The sequence below is a fragment of the Peromyscus maniculatus genome, chromosome 7 (assembly GCF_049852395.1).
Source record: "Peromyscus maniculatus bairdii isolate BWxNUB_F1_BW_parent chromosome 7, HU_Pman_BW_mat_3.1, whole genome shotgun sequence".
Taxonomy (NCBI): Eukaryota; Metazoa; Chordata; class Mammalia; order Rodentia; family Cricetidae; genus Peromyscus; species Peromyscus maniculatus.
Genome location: NC_134858.1, coordinates 16,628,942 through 16,653,803, shown reverse-complemented (window position 1 = coordinate 16,653,803; position 24,862 = coordinate 16,628,942). Strand labels below are relative to the sequence as shown.

Genomic DNA, 24,862 nt, shown 5'->3' with positions numbered 1-24,862 from the left:
CAGGTGTGAGCTGCCATGTGGGTGCTGGGAATTGAACTCTGGTCCTCTGGAAGAAGAGTCAGCGCTCTTAACCTCTGAGCCATCTCTCCAGCCTGGTGCCTATCACTTTTAAGATGGGTCTCCCTACCTCAATTAACCTAATGTAGATAATCCCTCGCAGGCAGGCCCGGAGGCTTGTGTTGTAGGCAATTCTAGATCTTGTCAAGTTGACTATCTAGGGGCGGGAGGGAGGGCTCGGTCAGTGAAGGTGCTCACAGCTAAGCCTGTTGGCCTGAGTTCAAACCCAAAATGTTTGTGGTGGAAGGAGAGAACTGAGTCCTGAAGGCTGTGTCTCACCTCCACATGGGAGGGACCTGGCACACCTGTGCACGCACATATACACACTTTCAATAAATCAATGTAATTTAAAAAGTTGGCAAGCTTAGCCATCACACTGGGTGTGTTTTGTCCTGTGGTGTCATGGGGCTCTCTGAGTTACAGGTGGAGAAGCCACAGGCCTTCCCTTCCTTTGGGTGCTCTGGGTGGGAAGTTCTGAGGCTCCATGGCAGGAAGGGGCAGAGACATGCCAGGGAACAAGGGCCAGAATCATCCTGTGGCTCCTTTTCCTCCTGCGCAGGGAGACATCCAGGAGCTGCTGTTAATCCCAGACCCTCAGGCTGCCTTCCAGGCCTGCCAGCACTACCTCCCTGGCTGTGACACCCCAGATCCCACAACCACAGAGGTAAGTGAGGGGCTCCAGGTGGCAGGTGAGTCACCCCTGGCTTTAGGTATCAAGAAAGAGTGGACTGTGACCCAGAAACAAGGAGATGAGCAACTTTAGACCCTGAACACAGGCCTAATCCCAGAAGATGACCTTAACCTCAAGACAGAACAAGTTAGGTGTGGCCAGGAACACCTGTCACCTCCGTACTCAGGAGCTGATGCAAGAGGACCATGATTTGGGGGGCAACCCATGCTAGGCAGCAGAACCCTGTCTCCAAAATGTCAGCAACAACAAAAAGTCAGTCTGGGGCCGGGGAGATGGTTCAGTCAGGAAAAATCTTCACTTTCAAGAGCCAGGACCTGTTTGATCCCCAGAGCCTGTGTGGAAAAGCTGAACATGGGGGCACTTTAACCCCAGTGCCGGGAAGGCAGAGTCAGCCAGATCCCTAGAGCGCACTGGCTGGTCAGCCCGGCCTAACTGGTGAGCTCCAGGCCAGTGGAAAACTGTCTCAACAACAATAAAAACAGGTGGATGGTACCTGAGGAATGACACCCGAGGCCGACCTCTGGCTTCCACATGCATGTGTAACAATTGTACACACTACAATGCACACACACACACACACACACACACACACACACACACACACACACAGAGCTAAGTGAACCACAGGCTGAAGAACAACATGGACCATGTCATGGCCCTCAGTGACTCAAGCGATGACATTATTTCCGATGGGGAGAAGAAGTCTCTAGTCCTGACTGGAACTCTTTCCTCAGGCCCCTAGGGATGAACCGGAAACAACCACCCCTCGTCGAAAGGGCAAAGGAAAGAAAAAAGGGAAGGGTCGAAAGGGGAAAGGAAGAAAGAAAAAGAACAAGGAGAACTCAAGGCTGAGCCCAACGCCTGGCGCCCCCGAGAACCAGGTAAGAACCTGGGACCTCCCTCTAATTCCCACCCATCTCTGGCCCCTCATCTTTGTGTTGGTCCTCAGGGCCTGGCCCCTGAGGCCTGGTTCTCTCAGCCAAAGGGGATGCCAGGTCCTGTGTCAGGGGCTCTTCCATATCTATTCCACAGAACCTCCAGCCTGGAGGAGCTGAAGGAGACACCTCTGAACACGAGAGGACCTGATGGTTAGGAGATTCATGATGTATTCTTTTTTTCTCTGTGTAGTTTTGGTGCCTGTCCTGGATCTCACTCTGTAGCCCAGGCTCGCCTCAAACTCACAGAGGTCCGCCTGGCTCTGCCTCCCAAGTGCTGGGATTAAAGGCATGCGCCATCGCCGCCTGGCCCATGATGTATTCTTAAGGGGATCATTAGGTGGGGTAACTGGTTACAGGTGCATTGGTTATTGTGCCAGTATGTGGGGTTCCCTGCTGGGGGGCATTGGTGAGGGCTATTCCTTTGAAGGCATTGTCTGGGAACTCATCTTGAGGTTCTAGCTGGGAGCACAGATACTCCCATAGCCCAGCTTCAGGAGAGACACTGGAGCATGGAGGGAGGAAGGGCACACCTGCCCAGCCAACTAGATCAGGCCAGTCTGCCCTGGAGACCAGTGGCATGACAGAGGTCATGTCCTGATCACCCTCACTTCCTGAGGGTGCTGTTTAGTGTTGCTGGTTGAGGAAGCTGCTCATTGAGGTAATGTGTAGGGAGTTTCTAGTTGGAGCTCTCCACTAGGAGGCCATCGATAAAGGTCACTGTTGGTGTTTTAGTGTTCTTTGTTGTTTGTGAACTTTTCCTGGGAAGACAGGAACAATAGACAGGAAGCCAATGACCAACAAAGATCCAGTTCCACTCAGATCTAGCGTGGGGAACCTGTGAGCTGATTGGGTGTGCTGACAGAGTTAAGGTGAGGGGTTACAGACTGGGGTGTGGGTGACCCTTAAACAGTCTCCCTGAGCGTGGATGCTTGCTCTCCCCTTAGCTGCACAAACGGAGACCCCTTCAGTTAGCCTTCCACACTCAGTACTGTTGCCTTTCCAGGGATCAGGAGATTGTGTGCGGCCCAGGCAGAGTTACAGAATGCTGGGAGCGGCTGGAATCTCTGATGAGCGCCAACGGCCTCCCCACCACCTCCTATACGAGAATGGCCACCGGCTTGGTCTTGATGGTCTTTCATAGTGACAGTTGCTTTTGATGAAGATGGCAACAGCTATTAAGGACAGCTCTGGGGGACAGCATTCTGTACTAGTGGCCCTGTTTTATTTCTACAGCTGTGCTAAAATATCCTGAGCAGGGGCTGGAGAGGTCAAGAGCACTGGGCGCTCTTGCAGAGGGACCCAGCACCCATTTACATGGCTCACAACAGCTTGTAACTCCAGTTCCAAGGGATCCGATGCCCTCTTCAGTGATCTGCGCTCATGTGGTGCTCGAGCAAGTTCACACACACACACACACACACACACACACACACACACACACACACACACATACACACACACACACACACACACACACACGCACATACACACATACATATACACACACATACATACACACACATACACACACATACACACACATACACACATACACACACATACACACACACACACACACACACACTCACACACACACACTTGAAAACAAAAACAATAACAAAACCCCCACCTATCCTGACCAAAAGCAACTTCAGAGGAAAAAAGGGGCTTATTCGGCTTGCAATTCCAGGTTACAGTCTGTTATTTTGGGGAGGTCAGGGCAGCAACTTAAAGTTCACATCCACAGTCAAGAGCAGAGAGAATAAACCCATAAACTCTTGCTTGCTTGCACTCAGCTAGCCTTTGCTTTTCTTACACTGTTCCGAACCCCTGCAGAGGAGGTGCCAACCACAGTGGGCCAGGTCTTTCCACATCAATTAACAACCAAAACAATCGCCCAGAGATATCCCACTGGCCCACCTGATCCAGACAATAACTCACAGACTCCGTTCCAGGGTGATTCTAGGTTAGGTTAAGTTGACATTAGAACAAACCTATGCACTAGTTTAAGGTTAAATAAAGGTTAAAGGTTATTTGTTAGGGAGATCGTTAGAAGACATGCTGGGGTCATTGTTAGTGTAATAATTGGTTGGGGGTCCCAGAGAAAGCTCATTATTTTGGGGATCATTAAATAGTGATTTTTGTTGGGTGATTCCACTGGTTGGGGTCACAGTGACATCCCTGGATGGAAGGGTATCTGTTTGGAACCTTTGGTGGGAGTCATGAAGGTTGGACTCACTTAGCAGTCATTGGTGCTAATGATTTGGGTTAATTTTGTAGGTTATTGACAGGTGGGTCGCTGGGAAGGGGTCCTAAGTCATTGGCTGGGTCACTGCTTGAAGTCCTTGGTTGGAGGGGGTCACTGGTTGTAGCTACATCTCAGTTCCAGATCTTTCTATCCCATACGAATTCCAAGAGAAACATGCCCTCGTCAGCCCCTGGTTCTGACCCGTACCCCTGTGGCTTCCTTTCTCTGCCTTGACCCAGTTCTTCCTCAGCTGTCCAGGCTGGAGGAGCTGCAGCCTGGCTGGCTGACCGCTGAGCTGTCATGGGAGAGGACATGTGGGGCTGGGCTTCCGGGAGTCTGACCCTGAGTGCTGGCTCTTGACTTTAATCACTGGGCTCTGGAGCCCATCCAGTTCTGCTTCCAGGCCCGGGAGACTTGGCCCTGTTCTGCCTCTCCTGCATCTGGAAGGTTCCCCCTCTGGCCGCCTTGGAGGGCCCTTGCCTTGCCCCCCAGCAGCCTCTGCCCTCAGTGGGAAGCTGCCTGACCCATCCCTGGCCTGGGGACTCCTCTGAGGGAGAGACCTGGCTCTTTCATGTCTTCGTCGTTGGCCTTGCCTCATATCTGCCTCTCTCCCCATGCCTGCTCTAGACCTCCCTGCACACCCTTGAGACAGAGAGGCCGATTCCCCGCCAGTCCCCGACTCCTACACCCTTGGCCATCACCACCACTGTGACTGTTGGACGAAATGCCACTGACCTGCAGGTTGGTGGGAGGGGCTGGTGCTGGGCCAGGGGGTGAAGGTGATGGACGGCAGACGCTAAGGTCCATCCAGAGCAAATGTGACATTCTCCGTGTCCTCAGCAGGGATATGACTCTGCTACTGAAACTGAGCTGAGGACTCCGGAGATTGAGGCTACTGAGGAGGATGAAGAAGGAGGTGGCCCCACCGTGGGCCCCAAGTTCCGGGCAGCAGAGCAGTCTTTTCAGACTGAGTTCCAGATCTTTCCTGTGAGTCTAGAGGGGCTGGCTCAGGAGATGGACGCATTTACACGCTTTCTCTGACTGTGTTTGTCTTGTGTCAGCTGCCTTTGTGTGACCCTAAATGTAGCTGCAGTTGAAAATGTTTACCAAGCACTTAGCGGTGTGACAGAGGCCGCCCATGCAACTGGCCTTTCGTGTAAACAGGGTGAGAAGCCACTTGACTTCCAGTGGAACCCTGCCTCTGGCTCTCCGCGTACCCTGCCTGCCGAATGGACAGCAGGGGGAGCCAGAGAGTCGGTGGGGGAAGCTGGCAGTGTTAGCAAGCCACGGGAGAGAGAATACTTCCCTCTTGCTGCGGGAGCTTGCGATGGTTAGCAATGTCACCTCAGCCAGCTCTAGAATCACCTAAAACACAAGCCTCTGGGCATGCCCGTGAGGCATTGTCTAGATTAGGTTAAACGAGGGAAGACCCACCCTAAATGTGGGTGGTGCCAGCTCATGGGCTGGCTTCTCCTACTGAACTAAAAGGAGAAAGTGAGATGAGCACCAGGACTCGTCCTCTTGCCCTGCTTTGTGACTGCGGCTGCAGCATGACCAGCTGCTTCCTGCTGCGATCAACATCACCCCTCAGGGTGTGAGTGGGAACAAACCCTCCACCATTAAGTTGCTGCTTGTTGGGTGTTTTGTCCCAGCCAGGAAAGTAGTGCTGATGGGTGCTGGGACCATCAGGTGAGCTGCAGGACAAAGTAGGAAGCCAAGTGCCTCTAGGGGTCTTGTAATGTCTGTTTGACATTTAAGTAAGATTTCAAACCAGGGATGGCTAGACGATTCTAGAATTCAGGGGAGCCCGTCTAGGCTGGGGAGAAAGGCTTGGGACTGACTCCTGAGCAGAGAGACAGTGTCCTTAGTCAAAGCCTCGGGTAGAGGCTTGTAGGGGGCAGCCTGGTTCTCCTCGGTGCTGGCAGAGGACGATTTGGAGTTGAGGCTGATGCTGATTTCTTGCCATGCTACTCTTCTTGGCGCTGGGACGAAATCCCTGATAGACACAGCCTGTGGGAGGAGAGGGCTGATTTGCTCACGTTTCAGAGGGGTTGGTTCACAGTTGCCTGGCCTCGTGCCTTTGAGCGGAGCGCCATGGAGATGGGAGGATGTGGAGGAGAGGTTTCAGGTCCTGGAGAAGGGGAGGCAGAGTCTCTGCTGGCGCTCTCCCTCCCCCTTTAGTTCTGTCTGCCCTCCCTCTGGATGCCCCCCTCAGTCAATTCTCTCTGGAAACACCCAGACACACCCACAGTTGTGTCTCACCAGTCTCCTAGGTGGTTTCATGTTGTTGTTGGTTTTTTGTTGTTGTTCTTTTCTTTTTTGAGAAGGGTCTTACTATGTAGCCCTGGTTATCCTGGAGTGTGCTATATACACCCAGCTGGCCTCGAACTTCCGGAAAGTTGCCCGCCTCTGCCACAGGCATGCCAAGCAGCTTGTCTTAGATGACTCTAGAGCATGTTGAGGTGACAATGTTAACCATCATATCCACTACCAGCAACGAGTGCTGGCTGGGATTCAAGTGTTTGTCACCACACCTGGCCTCTCTGAGGCAATTTCAATCCAGTCACCATTGATGGCGCATGCCTTTAATCCCAGCACTTAATCTCAGAGGCAGGCAGATCTCTGAGTTTGAGGCCAGCCTGGTCTACAGAGTGAGATGGAGGCCAGCCAGGGCTACACAGAGAGACCCTGTCAAACCCAATGAGGGTAAGTCATCATGTGTGTGAAGTGTTGTAACTCATTTGCCACATGGGTGTAACACGCTCACTGACTTCCTGAGTTACCTGTGGGTGGCCACAGGGTTAAGTAAGGTCCCAGCATGACTGGGTAAGAGGCAGGGCCGTGACAAGGACCTCTGGGGTTCATGCCCTTCACCTTGGACGACTTTCAGAAGTCAGTCTTCTCCTTCCACGGTGGAGTCCAAGGCTTGAATTCAGGTCGCCAGCCTTGCTGGGCGTGTGCATTCACAAACAGCATCTCTGTCCCTGTCCTCACGTGTCCTCTCTGCCCACTGTCCCCAGGGTGCTGGAGAAAAGGGAGCAAAAGGAGAACCTGCGACAATAGAGCAGGTGAGAGGATGGGGGAGAGGATGGAGGAGAGGATGGGGGAGAGGATGGGGGAGAGGATGGAGGAGAGGATGGAGGGAGAGGATGGAGGAGAGGATGGAGGAGAGGATGGAGGAGAGGATGGAGGAGAGGATGGGGAGGGGATGGAGGAGAGGATGGAGAAGAGGATGGGGGAGAGGATGGGGGAGAGGATGGAGGGGAGAGGATGGGGGAGAGGATGGGGGAGAGGATGGAGGGGAGAGGATGGGGGAGAGGATGGAGAGGATGGAGGAGAGGATGGAGGGAGAGGATGGGGGAGAGGATGGGGGAGAGGATGGAGGAGAGGATGGAGGAGAGGATGGGGGAGAGGATGGGGGAGAGGATGGAGGAGAGGATGGGGGAGAGGATGGAGGGAGAGGATGGGGGAGAGGATGGGGGAGAGGATGGAGGGAGGGGAGGGGAGAGGATGGAGGGAGGGGAGGGGAGAGGATGGAGGAGAGGATGGAGGAGAGGATGGAGGAGAGGATGGGGGAGAGGATGGAGGGAGAGGATGGGGGAGAGGATGAGGGAGAGGATGGGAGGAGAGGATGGAGGAGAGGATGGGGGAGAGGATGGGGGGAGAGGATGGGGGAGAGGATGGGGGAGAGGATGAGGGAGAGGATGGGGGAGAGGATGGGGGAGAGGATGGAGGGAGAGGATGGGGGAGAGGATGGAGGGAGGGGATGGGGGAGAGGATGGGGGGAGAGGATGGGGGAGAGGATGGGGGAGAGGATGGGGGGAGGGGAGGGGAGAGGATGGAGGGAGGGGAGGGGAGAGGATGGAGGAGAGGATGGAGGGAGAGGATGGGGGAGAGGATGGGGGAGAGGATGGAGGGAGGGGAGGGGAGAGGATGGAGGAGAGGATGGAGGAGAGGATGGGGGAGAGGATGGAGGGAGGGGAGGGGAGAGGATGGAGGGAGGGGAGGGGAGAGGATGGAGGAGAGGATGGAGGGAGAGGATGGGGGAGAGGATGGGGGAGAGGATGGGGGAGAGGATGGGGGAGAGGATGGGGGAGAGGATGGGGGAGAGGATGGGGGAGAGGATGGGGGAGAGGATGAGGGAGAGGATGGGGGGAGAGGATGGAGGAGAGGATGGGGGAGAGGATGGGGGAGAGGATGGGGGAGAGGATGGGGGAGAGGATGGGGGAGAGGATGGGGGAGAGGATGGAGGGAGAGGATGGGGGAGAGGATGGGGGGAGAGGATGGAGGAGAGGATGGAGGAGAGGATGGGGGAGAGGATGGAGGGAGAGGATGGGGGAGAGGATGGAGGGAGAGGATGGGGGAGAGGATGGAGGGAGGGGAGGGGAGAGGATGGAGGGAGGGGAGGGGAGAGGATGGAGGAGAGGATGGAGGAGAGGATGGAGGAGAGGATGGGGGAGAGGATGGAGGGAGAGGATGGGGGAGAGGATGGGGGAGAGGATGGGGGAGAGGATGGAGGAGAGGATGGGGGAGAGGATGGAGGGAGAGGATGGGGGAGAGGATGAGGGAGAGGATGGGAGGAGAGGATGGAGGAGAGGATGGGGGAGAGGATGGGGGGAGAGGATGGGGGAGAGGATGAGGGAGAGGATGGGGGAGAGGATGAGGGAGAGGATGGAGGAGAGGATGGAGGAGAGGATGGGGGAGAGGATGGGGGAGAGGATGGAGGAGAGGATGGGGGAGAGGATGGGGGAGAGGATGGGGGAGAGGATGAGGGAGAGGATGGAGGAGAGGATGGGGGAGAGGATGGGGGAGAGGATGGGGGAGAGGATGGGAGGAGAGGATGGAGGAGAGGATGGGGGAGAGGATGGAGGAGAGGATGGGAGGAGAGGATGGGGGAGAGGATGAGGGAGAGGATGGGAGGAGAGGATGGAGGAGAGGATGGGGGAGAGGATGGGGGAGAGGATGGGGGAGAGGATGAGGGAGAGGATGGGAGGAGAGGATGGAGGAGAGGATGGGGGAGAGGATGGGGGAGAGGATGGAGGAGAGGATGGAGGAGAGGATGGGGGGAGAGGATGGAGGAGAGGATGGGGGAGAGGATGGAGAGGATGGAGGAGAGGATGGAGGGAGAGGATGGGGGAGAGGATGGAGGAGAGGATGGGGGAGAGGATGGGGAGAGGATGGGGGAGAGGATGGGAGGAGAGGATGGAGGAGAGGATGGGGGAGAGGATGGGGGAGAGGATGGAGGAGAGGATGGGGGAGAGGATGGAGGAGAGGATGGAGGAGAGGATGGGGGAGAGGATGGGGGAGAGGATGGAGGAGAGGATGGGGGAGAGGATGGGGGAGAGGATGGGGGAGAGGATGGAGGAGAGGATGGAGGAGAGGATGGGGGAGAGGATGGGGAGAGGATGGGGCTGTAGGAGGTGAGGGGCCTCAGGAGAACAGGGGTCACGCTTCCTTTCCCTCCAGGGACAGCAGTTTGAGGGACCTGCGGGAGCCCCAGGACCCCGGGTGAGTACTGGTCCTCTTTTTCCCACCCCATTTCCTCCAGAGCCCACACACAAACCAGCTGTGCTACTGGACGTTCATGTAGCTGTACTCTCTCTTCCTTCCTTTTCCTTATAAAGCCCAGGCTGGCCTCCATCTCACTGTGTAGCCCAGGCTGGCCTCCATCTCACTGTGTAGCCCAGGATGGAATCCATCTCACTATGTAGCCCAGGATGGTCTCCATCTCACTGAGTAGCCCAGGATGGAATCCATCTCACTATGTAGCCCAGGCTGGCCTCCATCTCACTATGTAGCCCAGGCTGGTCTCTATCTCTCTATGTAGCCCAGGCTGGTCTCTATCTCACTATGTAGCCCAGGCTGGTCTCCATCTCACTATGTAGACCAAGCTGGTCTCCATCTCACTGTGTAGCCCAGACTGGTCTCCATCTCACTGTGTAGCCCAGGATGGTCTCCATCTCGCTGTGTTGCCCAGACTGGTCTCCATCTCACTGTGTAGCCCAGGATGGAATCCATTTCTTGGTCCTTCTGCCTCAGCCTCCGGTGTGCTGGGATTACAGGTGTGCACAGAGAGGATTTGGATTATAGTGTTGCCTGGAGGTCACTGGGTATTTAGTACTCAAAAGATGTGTCAAAAAAAGGTCTGGGGTGTGAAGTTAAGAGTGATACAGGTCACAGATCAGGATATGTGTGTGTGGAGGGGAGCAGGCTAAGAGGTGAGTCAGGGGCTGGAGAGATGGCTCAGAGGTTAAGAGCACTGACTGCTCTTCCAAAGGTCCTGAGTTCAATTCCCAGAAACCACATGGTGGCTCACAGCCATCTGTAATGAGATCTGGTGTCCTCTTCTGGCCTGCAGGCATACATGCTGGATACATAATAAATAAATAAATCTATAAAAACAAAAAACAAAACAACAAAATGCTAAAATAGTTAATATCTACTTTAAAAAAAAAAAAAAAAAAAAAAAAAGCCGGGCTGTGGTGACGCATGCCTTTAATCCCAGCACTCGGGAGGCAGAGCCAGGCGGATCTCTGTGAGTTCGAGGCCAGCCTAGGCTACCAAGTGAGCTCCAGGAAAGGCACAAAGCTACACAGAGAAACCCTGTCTCGAAAAAACCAAAAAAAAAAAAAAAAAAAAAAAAAAAAAAAGAGGTGAGTGGGGAGGTTAAGTCACAGGTGGGTCAGAAGGCAGCTAAGCTCCAACTGTGCATCTCCTGTGACTTCTTTTTTCTCTGTCTTCACAGGGAATATCTGGTCCTTCAGGCCCTCCAGGCCCCCCAGGCTTCCCTGGCGACCGAGGTCTACCAGTAAGAGACTCCCCACTGAGTGCACCCCTCTGCAGGGGCGTGGAGTGTGTCCCTCTGCGGGGTGGGATTTCAGGTTGAGAGTGTGGAGATTTGAATGTGGGTGCCATCAGGCTTGGCAGCACGGGCCCTCACTTGCTGAGTGGTGAGGCTCACTCTCTCCTTTAAAAAATATTTATTTTATTTATTTAAGTCTGTATGTGCACATGTGTGTGTGTGTGTGTGCGCGCGCGCACGCGCGTGTGTGTCCACACCTGTGCACATACCGAAAGGGCTTTGGGTCCCTGAAAGCTGGGTTCCATTCCTTTGTGGGATGCTTGGTTTGTCACTTGGGTGCTGGATCCAAACTCCAGTCCTCATGATTATGCATCAAGGACTCTTAACTGCTGAGCCATCTCTCCAGCACCCATGAGTCTACATCTCTCTCTTTCTCCTACATCTGTCTGGATGTTCATCCATTTCTGCAGTTCCCGCCACGCCCATCTTTCCTTTCCTTCTGGAGTCTCTCCTTTAGTGTCTGTCTCCATCTCCCCGCCCCTCTCCTCCTCAGACCCTCCTCCCCCTCTCACTCTTCCCCCTCCCTGTCTTCTTTGGAGTTCTCCCTCTCTCCCCTCTCCTGTTCCCTCCCCATCTCTGTTCCACTCATCCCTCCCTCTCACTCCCTCTCTCAGGGTCCTGCTGGCCTCCCAGGAATCCCAGGTATTGATGGAGTCCGGGGTCTGCCTGGCACTGTGATCATGATGCCGGTAAGGAGTGGGGCTCCCGCCCTTGGGGAGTGGGGTTCTGACTCCAGGGCTGCCTTGCTGTGACCTCTACTCATCATCACGAGTTGCTCCTCAGTTCCATTTTGCAAGCAGCTCGTCGAAAGGGCCCCCAGTCTCCTTCCAGCAGGCCCAGGCGCAGGCGATACTGCAGCAGGCTCAGGTGAGTGGGACAGGGAGTGTGTTTATGTGAGGATGGCGGGATTAAGATTCACTCAGGCCTGGTGGGGATGCAGAGGAGCTCTCGCCTGAAGATGCTTGCCGTGAGTTTCTGTTGTTATGGTCAAGTCCTGAGCCTGGGTAGTTTATAAGGAACAGAGGATTCAGAGCTAATGATTCGGGAGGCTTGAAGTCCCAGAGCAGAATGCTGCCTCCTAGTTGGGTGCATTGTAACCGGTGGAGGGCAGACCAAGACAAGATAGTAAATAGGATGAGACATTACTCTCATAAAGGTACTGATTGCCGTTGTGGGGATCCCACTCTTCTGATTTCGTCTAATCCCAGTCTTCCAAAAGACCCTCCTCAAAGTGCTATCAGCATATGAACTGGGGGACAGATTGCACCTGTGAATGGGAGGGACACCCTACCTAGAGCAGTGCTTCTGTGGTCTCGTGGGAAACTCTTGCTTCTCTGTCTTTCCAGCTCTCCATGAAAGGGCCCCCTGGTCCAGTGGGGCTCACTGGGCGCCCAGGCCCTGTGGTGAGTAAGGGGTCTGCACTGGGCAGAGGGATACATCCATGCCAGATGGCCACACTGCTCAAGCCATAATCCCCCATCTCTTGTCCTCCAAGGGCCTCCCTGGATATCCAGGGCTGAAAGGTGAATCAGGAGATGTAGGACCACAGGTGAGTTTGGAGGGGCGTGGGGGATGGGAAAAGTTTCCTCCTAAGGATACAGGATAAAATGCCAGTTGGAGAAAATAACAAAAGGAATAGAAATACACCTTTGGAATTTCTGCCCCTCCTAGGGAGTGGTTTAAATTGGTCCTGGGCTAGGGCCTGGGGCTCAGCTGGGAGAGCACTTGCCTAACATGCATGAAACCCTGGCTTACAGCCTCAGTACCACATAAACCAGGTGTGGAGGTACACAGCTGTCATCCCAGCACTTGGGGGAGGGTAGAGGCTGGAGGATAAGGTGGTCAAGGTCATCCTCAGTTACTTATACAGCTGGAGGCTGGGCTACAAGAGACCTTGATTCAAAAATAAATAAAACAAGCTGGGTGTGGTGGTATATACTTTTAATCCCAGCACTCAGTAGGCCAGATCTCTGTGAATTCAAGGCCTATATAGTGAGTTCTAGGCCAGCCAGAGTCACATGGTGTGAGACCTTGTGTTAAAAAAAAAAAAAAAAAAAAAAAAAGCCTTCCTTTTTAATTCTTCCTTCTTGTTCCCTACCACAGGGTCCCAGAGGATTGCAGGGCCCCCCTGGGCCTCCTGGCCGGGAAGGCAAGACAGTGAGTGACTTCTCGGTTCTCGAGTTATGCTGCTCACCACCAGCACCTAATACACACCCTGGCTTTGTTCCCTCTGGGTCTCCTGTTAGCCGAGGGACCTGAGCATTGGAGGCAGGCAGTGGATGCTCTACTGAGTGTACAGGGAAGGGATCTGGCAGGTCATAGCTTCATGGGGACCTGAGAACAGGGGAATGCTTGGCCTGGGATCTGAAGTGTAGGCAGGAGCAGATGAGGCCAGCCTGAGCAGCACAGCATATAAAAATAATCCTGAAGCTGTGCATGCCAGTGCGTGCCTGTAACCCCAGAACTGGGGAGATGAGGCAGGAGAATCAGGAGTTCAAGGTCATCTTTTAACTTCTGCATAAGGTAAAGTGCTTACCGTCAGGTCTGGTGACCAGAGTTCAATCCTGGGACTCACCTGATGGGAGCAGAGAACTGATTTCTGCAAGTTGTCCTCTGACCTCCACATATGAGCCATGGTGTGCATACACACACACACACACACACACACACACACACACACACACACACACACTCTAAATAAAGAAATAACTAAATAAATAAAATGCTTTAAAAATAAAACACTAGCCAGATGTGGTGACACATGACTTTAATTCCAGCCTAGTGAGTATCAGGCCATCCAGGGCTACCCGGTAAGAGCCTGCCTCAACAAAAGCAAAAACAAAACAAAACAAACAAACAAAAAAGAAACAGCCCCTGGGAAAGGAGTCAGTAGAAGATAGGACACACTAGTCACAGTGGAGGACAGCTGACATGCAGGGGGGAGGCCCTGACAAATGTGTCCTTGACTGTGGCCTCACTTTCTTCATAGGGCCGAGCTGGAGCCGATGGGGCTCGGGGTCTCCCGGGAGACACAGGACCTAAGGTGGGTGATGGGGCCAGGACTGGATGGGGGTGGAGAGTGTGATGGTCAAGGGCTCAAGGCAGCTGCTGTGTCTTCCAACAGGGTGACCGGGGCTTTGATGGCCTCCCAGGGCTGCCTGGTGAGAAGGGCCAGAGGGTGAGTGTGTGAGATGCCTTTACAAAGCCATTGCCCTGTCCCAGCATCCAACGCGTCATCAGCATCCGAGTGTCACACACTGCGTCTGGGCATGCATGTCCCCACACTGAGCTTCCCTTCTGAAGAGAGTGGTTCCTGCACACGCTAATCCATTCAAATGTCCCCTGCCTCTCTGCTCTAGGGTGACTTTGGACATGTAGGGCAACCCGGTCCCCCAGGAGAGGATGGTGAAAAGGTAAGTTGGAGGAAGGTTGAGGAATAGGGCTGGTTTGGAGGTTCAGAAACCCGAGGAGCAAGGGTTTGGGTGATGGCCCAGCAGGAGAGCTCTTGCCTGGAATCCCTCAGCATGCTGGGAAAACGGCTCAGTGGTGGAGCACCTGCCCAAAATCACCCAGTGAGAGGCTCAGTGGTGGAGCACCTACCCAAAATCCCCCAGTGAGAGGCTCAGTGGTGGAGTCCCAGCCTTGAATCCCTCAGTGAGAGGCTGGGGTGCGGCTCAGTGGTGGAGTATTTGCCTACCCTATATGAAGCCCTGGCTTCTATTCCTAGCATTGAAAAAAAAAATTAAACAGAAGCAGGCCGGATGGTGTCTGGGGACTGGCTTGGGGCTGGGTTGGAGGAGCAGGAAGCCCCAGGGGCCTTACATGACAGTGCTGGAACTGACAGCGAGCTTTAGGGTTAGGATGTGGGATGGTAAGTCGAGGCCTGGAGTCTGTGAGTTCAGTCTGCAGGAATATGGAGACATCCATCTGACTCTGAGAGGGACTCCCAGAGAGGGGAGGTTGTACCCCAGGGCTGTACTTCCTCACTCCAAATAATGACACTTTCCACAGGGCATGCAGGGACCTCCAGGACCCACTGGCCAGGCTGGAGAGCCGGTGAGTATTGGGAAACCCCATGAGTATTGGGAGACCCCAGATTCCTCTGCTTGTGGAGGGGAGGGAGAAATACCCTTGGGCCATGAAACTTTCAACAGTATACACCTCTGATGCTGGGGTTATGTGGCCTTTTCTTTGCAGGGTCCCCGAGGTCTGATTGGCCCCAGAGGCCTCCCTGGACCCCTGGGACGCCCGGTGAGAATCTTGCTGACTCTCTGCTCCCTGTCATGTGTTTTATCCTTACCTATCTTCCCCCCTCACCCTCCCCTCATATGTGTGTGTGTGTGTGTGTGTGTGCACAGCCCATGTGCGGAGATCAGGTTCTCTTCCTTCACCATGTGGGTCCCTGGAATCAAACTCAGGTTATCAGGCTTGGCAGCAAGTCTCTTTACCCACTGAACAATCTCACAGCCTCCCTTTTCCCTCCCTCCCTCGTTTCTGTGCATGATGTGCGTGTGTGTGTGTGTGTGTGTGTGTGTGTGTGTGTGTGTGTGTGTGTATGTGTGTGAATGTGATTGCCTGCACCACAATGCAGATGAAACGTGGAAGTCCGAGGACAATTGGGATTGATGTTTTCCATCTTGTTTGAGGGTCTTGCTGTCTTTTGTCCACCGTGTCCCTGGGGCTAGCTGGCCTGCAAGCTTCTCATCTCCCTGTAGGGGATTACAAATGCTCATGCTACCTGTCAGGCTTCTGCATGGATTTGAACTCAGACCTTCATGCTTGTGCAGCAAGGGCCTTGACCCATGGAGCCGTCTCCCCAACCGGAATATTCTTCCCGTTGCCTGGTGTTTCCTTTTCTGCATGTTTCTTAGCAGCTCATACCCAGATCCTGATCTGTCCTGGTCTCGCATGCTCTGTCCTCACAGGGTGTGACCGGAAGTGACGGTGCGCCAGGTGCCAAAGGCAACGTGGTGAGTGTCCTGATGTCTGTTCCCATGCTCTTCCCACATCCCAAGCCCACGACCCTCCATAGCCTTGTCTACTTGGAACCCTCCTGACCGGCCACACCCTGTCCCCTCCTGGCCTCACTGAACCCACTCCTTCCCCCCACAGGGTCCTCCCGGAGAACCAGGTCCCCCAGGACAGCAAGGAAACCACGGCTCCCAGGTTCAAGCCCTCTGTCCCGACAGCGGGGGAGCGGTGGTCGGCTGAGCCGCAGTCCTCCTTTGCCCAGTTCTGCTGCCCATCTCCCTTCTCACGATTCCCTCACCCTCTTTTTATCCCAGGGAATTCCAGGCCCTCAGGGGCCCATTGGCACTCCTGGGGAAAAGGTAAGTGGCTTTTCGCATGTCTCCAGGAGAAGCTTCTCTCAAGGGCCCCTTTGAGGGACTTCCTGCTGATGAATAGTCACATTCCAGAAGCCACCCCAGAGTGACAGAGTGGCATTGTTGGGGGAGGGTTTCCAGCAGACTCTCACCAAGGCTGGCAGACAGAGGAGTCCTTGTTAGCACAGAAGCCCTCACAGAAGGGACTTGAAAGATGCTAAGGCAGGACAGCCCTTCCTGGGGACCAGAGTGCTCTGTCTTTGTCTCTCTGCACATCTGTGGCTTGCTTCCCTGGCAGATACCCTTGTGTGTGTGCACATGTTCTCTCCAGTGTGCTTGTGTGCATGTGCGTGTATGCATGCGTGTGTGTGTGTGTGTGTGTGTGTGTGTGTGTGTGTGTGTGCACATGTTCTCTCCAGTGTGCTTGTGTGCATGTGCTTGCGTGCATGCATGTGTGCGCGCGCGTACGTGTGTGCGTGCCTGTGTGTGTGTGTGTGTGTGTGTGCGTGCGCGCGTGCGTGCGTGCGTGCGTGCGTCTTAGTTTGCCTCTCTGTTGCTGTAATAACACACTGACTTGAGAGGACAGGGCTCAGCTGACCTTTGCTTCCCTATTATTGAGGGAAATCAAGGCAGGAATCTGGAGGCAGCAACTGAAGCACAGGACACAGGAGTTCTGCTTACTGCCTTGCTCAGCCTGATTTCTTATACAGCCCAGGACCACCTGCCCAGGGTGATGCCGCTGATAGAGGGCTGGGCCCTTCCATAGCATCATCAATCAAGAAAGTGCCCCACCTCCTGCAAACATCTGATAGGTCCCCGGGTGGACACAGCCCTGCAAAGCCAATCAGATCCTTCCAGGAATTTAGAAGCAGCCATGGGCGGGATGCACTTCCTTCCTTTCCTTTCTTTCTTTTTCTTTTTCTTTTCTTTCTTTCTTTTTTTTTTTTTTTTTTTTCTTTTCAAGACAGGGTTTCTCTGTAGCCCTAGCTGTCCTGGAACTCACTCTGTAGCCCAGGTTGGCCTCGAACCTGGAGACCTGCCTGCCTTTGCCTCCAGAGTGCTGGGATTAAAGGTCTGTGCCACCACACCCAGTGGGATGTACTTTCAAAGAAAAGCATCTTAAAGGTGTGACACACCCCTGCAGTCCCAGCAATGGAGTGTGAACCAACCTGGACTAGACTGCAGAACTTTGTCTCAATCAATCAATCAATCAGTAAAATAAAGCAAAGGAACAAAACAAAAGGGTGTGGGTGAGAAGCTCCCGACAGCAGTACATACCGTTTGTGTCCTCCGTGGCACTGGGCCTTGTGTGTTATAGGCAAGAACTCCACTATGGAGCTACGCCCCAGCTCCTCACTAGGGGATGGAGGAGATCTGCCGCTGGGCCATGCCCTCAGCCTTCTCACACTGTGTTTACACCTCTCCCAGATAAGGAGGATTTCAGAAGCTCAGAGAGGGCAAGCTGGTTTACCAGAGTCACGAGCAGCAAACATGGGCAGAGCTGGGACGGACACCTGTGTTGTGGGCTCACCTGAGCTGCCTGGGTAGAGCCCTCCTGTCCAGGCTACTCTTACTGTTCCTCCTCTTTCAGGGTCCCCCAGGAAACCCCGGAATTCCAGGTGTTCCAGGAGCTGAGGGTCCCCCGGTGAGAACCAGGAGCCGGGACAAGGGGAAGGTTTAGGAATTTGTATGTCAGATTTGGGCCTTTGATGAGTTGATATGCTTCTCCACCAGGGTCACCCAGGCCACGAGGGTCCCACAGGAGAAAAGGGGGCCCAGGTGAGTGACCAGGAGGGTGGCTGGGCTGGGGAAGAGGAGTACTAAGTAGCCATGGGCCAGTGAGGAGGCAGAGGGCACTGGAACAGGGATGGTTGGATAGCATTGATCTTATTTTCCTTCCAGGGTCCACCAGGGTCAGCAGGCCCTCCGGGCTATCCTGGACCTCGGGGTGTGAAGGTAGGTAACACTGGAGGGTTTGAAGGTAGGATAGTTCATTAGTGCCGGTGTCAGAAAACCAACTTAGTGCCAGGCATGGTGAGCCTATCGGTGGTCCCAGAATTTGGGAGGCAGAGGCAAGAAGATTGCTGTGAGATTGAGGCTAGCCTGGGCTATACAGAGAGTTATAGGCCAGCCAGGGCTGAATTGCATTCTTGTGTTTTGAGACCTTGTCTCACAAACCAAACACTAACAACACACACACACACACACACACACACACCTATAATTCCAATAGGAGGGGCTGTGTGGGTCTAGGGTGGTTTGGGGGAAGACACAGAGAAGGATCAGGATTTTTTTTTTAAACAATTTATTTATCTTTATTTTATGTGCATTGGTGTATGCATGTATGTCTGTGTGAGGGTGTCAGATCTTAGAGTTACAGACAGTTGTTAGCTGCCATGTGGGTGCTGGGAATTGAACCCAGGTCCTCTGGTAGAGCAATCAGTGCTCTTAACCACTGAGCCATCACTCCAGCCCCAGGATTTTAAGATCAGCCTCAGCTATACATGTTTGAAGCCAGCCTGTCTCAAGCTAAGAATTAAAAAGAAGGCTGAGTCCGTAGCTCAGTTGGTGATAGAATGCTTGCCTAGCATGCATGGAAGCCCAGGTTCCATCTCCAACACCCTATGCACTCAATGGTGGTTATGTGACCGTTGTCCTAGTGTTGAGGAGGTGGAGGTGGAGGGATTGGGAGTTCGGTGTCATCCTTAGCTTTTAGTGAGTTTGAAACCAGCCTGGGCTAAATGAGACTCTGTCTCAAAAACAAAATGAAACAAAACAAACAAACAAAAAAACACCCCAGCGCTTGGGAGGCAGAAGCAGGAGGATCTCTGTGCTTTCTAGCCCATCCTGGTCTACATAGCGAATTCCAGGCTTGGGGAGGGGGTTTAGCTACAGTCTCAAAAACAAAACAAAACAAAATAAGCAAACAAATGAAAAAATAGTATACTAATGGCTCTGTTTTATTGTTAGTTACTTTTGTTCATCTTTTTCTTTGCTTAAATTATAAATTGGATTTTTATCAGAGTTTGATGTGTGCACAGAGGAGGCAACCCAGATAAGAGCTGGGTCTTATCACTTCCGGCAAGCCCTGGGGATCTCCTAGCTTATTTCGCAGAGACGTGGGGGACTGTGGCTGCAGCCTGTGCTGTATCTGAATCTAGTTACTTGTAGCCAAGGGAGGGGTCAGTGGCGGCCAAAAGCTCTCTTTACTGTGGTCCGGTGAATGACTCGGGCTGCAGAGAGCCCTGCTGTTTCCAAACACATAGTTGCATCAGCTCCAACGCTAGTTCATTCTTCAGCTGAGCCCAGTTCCATCTGAGCCAAGTGCCGTTTGTCAGTGTGGTACAGGCCGGAAGTCAGCCCAGAGCATGCACGGGAGAGTCACGCTGTCGCCAGGCACAGAGCCTCCTTGTGGCCAGCACAATGGGGGAAACTCTCCCCTGCCTTTGGAATGAGGCTGGACTCTGGAATGTTCTTTCCGCTGCCAGAAGGAACTGTGGACACTGTGTCCTCAGGAAGTAGAAATGAATGGCAAGGAGATTCAGCTTTCCCTGTTCCCCCTACGCATATGAACTTGGGGCAGGTGGTGGCTACCAGGCATGCAGTGGGTAGGGAAGCTGAGCAAGCTCACTGAAGGACTCTGGGGAGACAGGACCATTTCCTCCAGGGCTCCCCACCACACACTAGACGGCTTGCAACTGTTCTAGTAATTTTAGGTCAAGGGAGGAAGTCTAGAACCTTCCTTAAGCTGGGAAGGAGACTGAGAGCTCATTTAAATTTTTTTTAGGGTACCTCTGGCAACCGGGGTCTCCAAGGAGAGAAAGGAGAAAGGGTGAGAAGGAAGGGGTTCATTGGAGGGGAGGGAGAGGGAGCCCCCATAAAGAGACCCTGGCTGCGGCCCCTCCCTAAAGCCCTGACTTCTGACCTGTCCCTCCCTCTTCCCTCTTTCTCTTCTACCCACTGCCTCCCTTCTTCTCCATCTCCATCTCGATTTTTATCTCTCCCCCAGGGAGAGGATGGCTTTCCTGGCTTCAAGGGTGATGGGGGACCAAAAGGCGACCGGGTAAGACCAGCTGGAGATGAGGGGCCGTGTGGGTCTAGGGTGGTCTGGAGAAGAAGGCACGGAGGGAATGAGCTAGGGTTAAACAGAGGATGGACAGAGTAGGAACGACAGATGACCATTTCAGTCCTTCCTTTTTCATTTCAGGGAAACCCAGGACTCCCAGGTCCCAGAGGAGAGGATGGTCCTGAAGGACAAAAGGGGCCCGAGGGACTGGCTGGGGACGAGGGTCCTCCAGGAGCAGCAGGGGAGAAGGTGAATAGACAGGGCTTCCTCACGTCGTTCATTGCCCCATCTCTGCACCTTGCTGCTGCCCCACCCCCCAATATGGAGGTGGAACCAGGGATTTTCACATGTTAAAAAACAGCTGTACTGTAGAGCCATATCCTAGCCCCTCACTGGGGGGTCCTAGGCAGGGGCTCTACCACTGAGCCACACCCCAGCCCCTCACTGGGGGGTTCTAGGCAGGGGCTCCACCACTGAGCCACACCCCAGCCCCTCACTGGGGGATCCTAGGCAGGGCTCTACCACTGAGCCACACCCCAGCCCCTCACTGGGGATCCTAGGCAGGGGCTCTACCCCTGAGCCACACCCCAGCCCCTCACTGGGGATTCTGGGCAGGGGTGTAAGGCTTATCTAAGCTTCTGTCATACTTAATTTCTTTGCTGAGCATTGTAGAGCAATTCCTTGTATACACCTGTATTTTAATCTCCACAGCTACTTTGTGTAATAGACATTTTAAAGATTTGTTTTTAGCAGGTCATAGTGGTGCATCCCTTTAATCCCAGCTCGGGTGGGCTGGGACAAAGGCAGGTAGATCTCTATGAGTTTGAGGCCAGTCATGTCTATCTACATAGTGAGCTCTAGGATAGTCAGAGCTACACAGTGAGACCCTGTCTCAAAAAAAAAAAAAAAAAAAGGAAATTTTTATTTATTTATATTTTTTATTTTTGGTTTTTTGAGACAAGGTTTCACTGTGTAGCCCTGGCTGTCCTGGAACTCACTCTGTAGACCAGGCTAGCTTGAACTCACAGAGATCCACCTGCCTCTGCCTCCTGAGTGCTGGGATTGAAGGTGTGCACCACCACAGCCCAGCAAAAAAGGGAAAAAATATTTTTATTTTTAATTGTGTCTCTCCATGTGAGTCAGTCACACATGAGTGTAGGGGCCTCCCAGAGGCCATTCCCTGAGCTAAGGCCACAGGTGGCTGTGAGCTCCTTGATGTGGGTGCTGGGAACCAAACTGCGGAGCCATCTCTCCAGCCCCTGTAATCAACATTTTATCCTCACCTTACAGATGAGGACCCTGGTTTGCATGGGTGAGTGAGCTCCTTGCGGGCACACCCCTCATAGCAACTCAGTTCCTCACTTGCTGTGCAGCCATTTTGACCTTTCACCTCTAGCCTCTAGCTTTCGATGTCTGATGTTGTCCTACAATCTTTTTTTTCTATAGGGCAAGCTTGGGGTGCCAGGTCTCCCAGGTTACCCAGGACGCCCAGGACCTAAGGTAAGAGGCCTTGGAACTGGGGGTGGGCAGGGGACAGGTAGATAGACTGACACCTATGAGTCCAGGATGTGGTCTGAGGGGTGAGATGTACAGCTCATAGGTTAGTGAGAGAGCGTAAAATAGGATGCGGGCATCATGGACTTGTTCTCAGATAGTCACTGCTTATGACCTACATGACCTTGAGGGAGGCTCTTCTGTAAGCGAGTGTTGCAACTCTGGGGCAGAGGTATCCTGACTGCTCCAGAGTCAGGCTATACCTGGAGCTGCTAGGACAGCTCTGGCGGCTGGAGCTGCATGGAACAGCTCAGCTCTGGAGGGAAAGGGATCCTGACTGCTCAGGAGTCAGGCTATACCTTGAGTTGGGGTGCAGTGGGAGATGGTCTCTCGGCAGGATATAGCAACTCTGCTTCACTCCTGGAGAGCTGCCGCTGAGCAAGAGCCCCCACTTAAGGGGGCTTCCCAGCAGAGCTCTGCTTCTTCTCTGGCCCAAGATGTTGCTTCTTCTGCTTCACTTTGCTAAAGGGGAAACCCCTGTAGAAATGTAGCAATCTCCTCCAGCTCTGGCAAAAAGTTGTTACTTTTTTTTTGCTCTGCCTTGCTCAGCCCCCTAAGGGAACATCTCTGCAAGGTTTTTTCTGCTCAGTCCCCTAAGGGATGTCTCAGCAAGGTTCTTCTCTGCACCGGCAAATGAAGCTGTCAGTATGGTGCTTGCCATGAATTTGAGTCCCAGCTCCCATGTGAAAAGCCTTGTGTGGTGGCACACATCTGTAACCTCAGCACTGGGGAGGTGGAGAGGAGGGTCCCTGGAGATCAATGGCCAGCCAGGCTAGCCAATGAGCAAGCTCCTGGCTCAGTGAGAGACTTTATCTCGAGGAGTTAAGGTGGAGGGGCTGAGGAGATGGATCAGTGGAGAGAGCTTGCTGCGACAAGCATGTGAGTTCAAATCTCCATCACCCACTTACGCATCCAGGCTGCAGAAATGGCTCAGCAGTGGAGAACCCTTGCTGCCCTTCCAGAGCTCAGTTCTCCACATTCATGTTGCGAGCTCACAACTGCCTATGACCTCAGCCCCAGGGGACCTGACGTAGTCTGTCCTCTGGCAGCACTCCCATGTCTGTCTGTCTGTCTGTCTGTCTGTCTCTCTCTCTCTCTCTCTCTCTCTCTCTCACACACACACACACACACACACACACTAAAACAAAACTCCTTTAAATTGGAAAGAAAAAAATTCGGGCAAGGCCTTGTGTGTGCATACACCCAGGGCTGTGGGGGGCTGAAACACATTGATCACTGGGGCTTGCTGTCTGCCAGTCTAACTCCATGTTCGGAGAGAGACCCTGTCTCAAGGGAATATGATGGAGAGCAATAGAGGAGGATATCAGCTATCCTGGTGTCTGGCCTCTGCTTGGACACATGTTCATTACTGTCTTGGTTTGAGTTTTTATTGCTGTGACGAGACACCATGACCATGGCAACTTTTATAAAGAAAACATTTAATTAAGGTGGCTCACTTACAGTTTCAGAAGTTCAGTCCATTGTCATCATGGTAGGGAGCATGGCTGCGTGCAGACAGATGTGGTGCTGCAACAGGAAGTTGACTGAAAGTCACACTAAGGAAGCTTGGGCAAAAGAGACCTTAAAGCCCACCCCCACAGTGACACACTTCCTCCAATAAGACCACACCCCCTAATGGCACCACTTCCTTTGGGAGCCATTTTCTTTCAAACTACCACATATACCATGTGTGTGTGCGCGCGCGTGTGCGCGCGCACACACACACACACACACACACACACACACATGCACACTCTCATACTAAAGTGGAAGACAGTCAAAGAAGACATCCAGCATTGACTTTCAGCTTCCACATGCGTGTGCACACACAGGAACACACATACACCAAACAAAAATCTTAGATGAGTAAGATAATTCAGTAGATAACAATGCTTGCCTCCAAACCCGCAGACCTGAGTTTGATCCCCAGCACCCACATGGGGAAGGAGAGAACTGACTCCTGCAAGTTGTCTTCTGACCTCCATTGTGTGCTGTGACTCACATGCACCAGAAAATAAATAAATATAGTAAAAGTGTCTTAGTTTTACTGAGACAGAATCTCACGGGGTATAGACCAAACTGGTCTTTAACACACAGAGATCCACCTGCCTCAATCTCCTGAGTGGTTGTCATCAAAATGTTTTTTAAATACCTTTTCTAAATGTTTTTTGAGATTTTATTTATTTTTATTTTATATAGGTATATATATATATATATATATGTATAATAGGTATATTGTATAGGTGTTTTGCCTGAATATATGTCTGTGCATCATAGATGCATGTAGTGCCTGCAGAGGCCAGAAGAGGGCGTTAGATCCCTGGAACTGGAGTTACAGATGGCTGTGAGCCTGACGTGTGGGTGCTGGGAAGCAAACCCAGGTCCTCTGGAAGAGCAGCCGATGCTCTTGCCTGCTGAACCATCTCTCCAGCCTCCTTTAAAAACCTTCTTATGGGATCTAACTGGGTCCCATCAGAACTCTGTTAATCCCTTCCTGTTAGTCCTAATGACCTAAAGATCCCCCCATTACACTATGCCCCTTAAAGGTCCCCCACCCATATCCCCACACTAAGGATCAAGCTGCCATCACAGACCAGGGGGCAGGGACGCACAAAGACGTTGGAATCCTAACAGAGGAACCTCACAGAAATGAGATCTGTCCAATCTTGAATTGATTATAACCCAACACAGTGTACTTCTGCAGAAATGTGGTTATGTAGAAACACACTTTGTACCAGTGTCATGAGGGAGAAGAGTGCGTGAGAGATTGTGCTTTCTGTCTGAGGCACACCCCAGACTGCATCACGGGCAACTGAACATGTCTGTTTATGTAAAGTCACTTGGGAACTTGAAGATTTGTGGGAGCAAATTTGAGTGCAGCATTCTCTTTTAAAAATTACATTTATGGGCCCAGCATGGTGGTGCATGCCTTTGATCCTGGCACTCTGGAGGCACAGTCAAGTGGATCTCTGAGTCTGAGGCTAGTCTGGTCTACAGAACGAGTTCCCAGACAGCTAGGGCTGTTACACAGAGAAACTCTTGTCTGAAAAAAAAACAAAAAAAAAAAAACAAATTACATTTATGGGCTGCAGAGATGCTCAGATGCTAAGAGCTCTTGCTGC

General features: G+C 52.9%; 1 protein-coding gene across 2 annotated transcripts in view; it reads left to right on the top strand.

Moving 5' to 3' along the window:
* Col5a3 (collagen type V alpha 3 chain) overlaps positions 1 to 24,862 on the top strand; it is a 51,936-nt gene that overhangs the window by 6,280 nt on the left and 20,794 nt on the right. Inside the window, exons 5-31 of one of the 2 annotated variants that reach the window (XM_016005566.3) lie at positions 617 to 721; positions 1,483 to 1,629; positions 4,562 to 4,675; positions 4,778 to 4,921; positions 6,955 to 7,002; positions 9,401 to 9,442; positions 10,680 to 10,742; positions 11,411 to 11,485; positions 11,580 to 11,663; positions 12,143 to 12,199; positions 12,292 to 12,345; positions 12,900 to 12,953; positions 13,786 to 13,839; positions 13,921 to 13,974; positions 14,156 to 14,209; positions 14,808 to 14,852; positions 14,994 to 15,047; positions 15,722 to 15,766; positions 15,909 to 15,962; positions 16,082 to 16,126; positions 17,712 to 17,765; positions 17,855 to 17,899; positions 18,023 to 18,076; positions 19,908 to 19,952; positions 20,130 to 20,183; positions 20,328 to 20,435; positions 21,633 to 21,686. In XM_016005566.3, the coding sequence (XP_015861052.1) occupies positions 617 to 721; positions 1,483 to 1,629; positions 4,562 to 4,675; positions 4,778 to 4,921; positions 6,955 to 7,002; positions 9,401 to 9,442; positions 10,680 to 10,742; positions 11,411 to 11,485; positions 11,580 to 11,663; positions 12,143 to 12,199; positions 12,292 to 12,345; positions 12,900 to 12,953; positions 13,786 to 13,839; positions 13,921 to 13,974; positions 14,156 to 14,209; positions 14,808 to 14,852; positions 14,994 to 15,047; positions 15,722 to 15,766; positions 15,909 to 15,962; positions 16,082 to 16,126; positions 17,712 to 17,765; positions 17,855 to 17,899; positions 18,023 to 18,076; positions 19,908 to 19,952; positions 20,130 to 20,183; positions 20,328 to 20,435; positions 21,633 to 21,686 (1,806 nt within the window). Of the gene's footprint in view, positions 1 to 616; positions 722 to 1,482; positions 1,630 to 4,561; positions 4,676 to 4,774; positions 4,922 to 6,954; positions 7,003 to 9,400; positions 9,443 to 10,679; positions 10,743 to 11,410; positions 11,486 to 11,579; positions 11,664 to 12,142; positions 12,200 to 12,291; positions 12,346 to 12,899; positions 12,954 to 13,785; positions 13,840 to 13,920; positions 13,975 to 14,155; positions 14,210 to 14,807; positions 14,853 to 14,993; positions 15,048 to 15,721; positions 15,767 to 15,908; positions 15,963 to 16,081; positions 16,127 to 17,711; positions 17,766 to 17,854; positions 17,900 to 18,022; positions 18,077 to 19,907; positions 19,953 to 20,129; positions 20,184 to 20,327; positions 20,436 to 21,632; positions 21,687 to 24,862 lie in introns of both variants that reach the window. The other variant, XM_006987036.3, reaches the window with a different exon arrangement.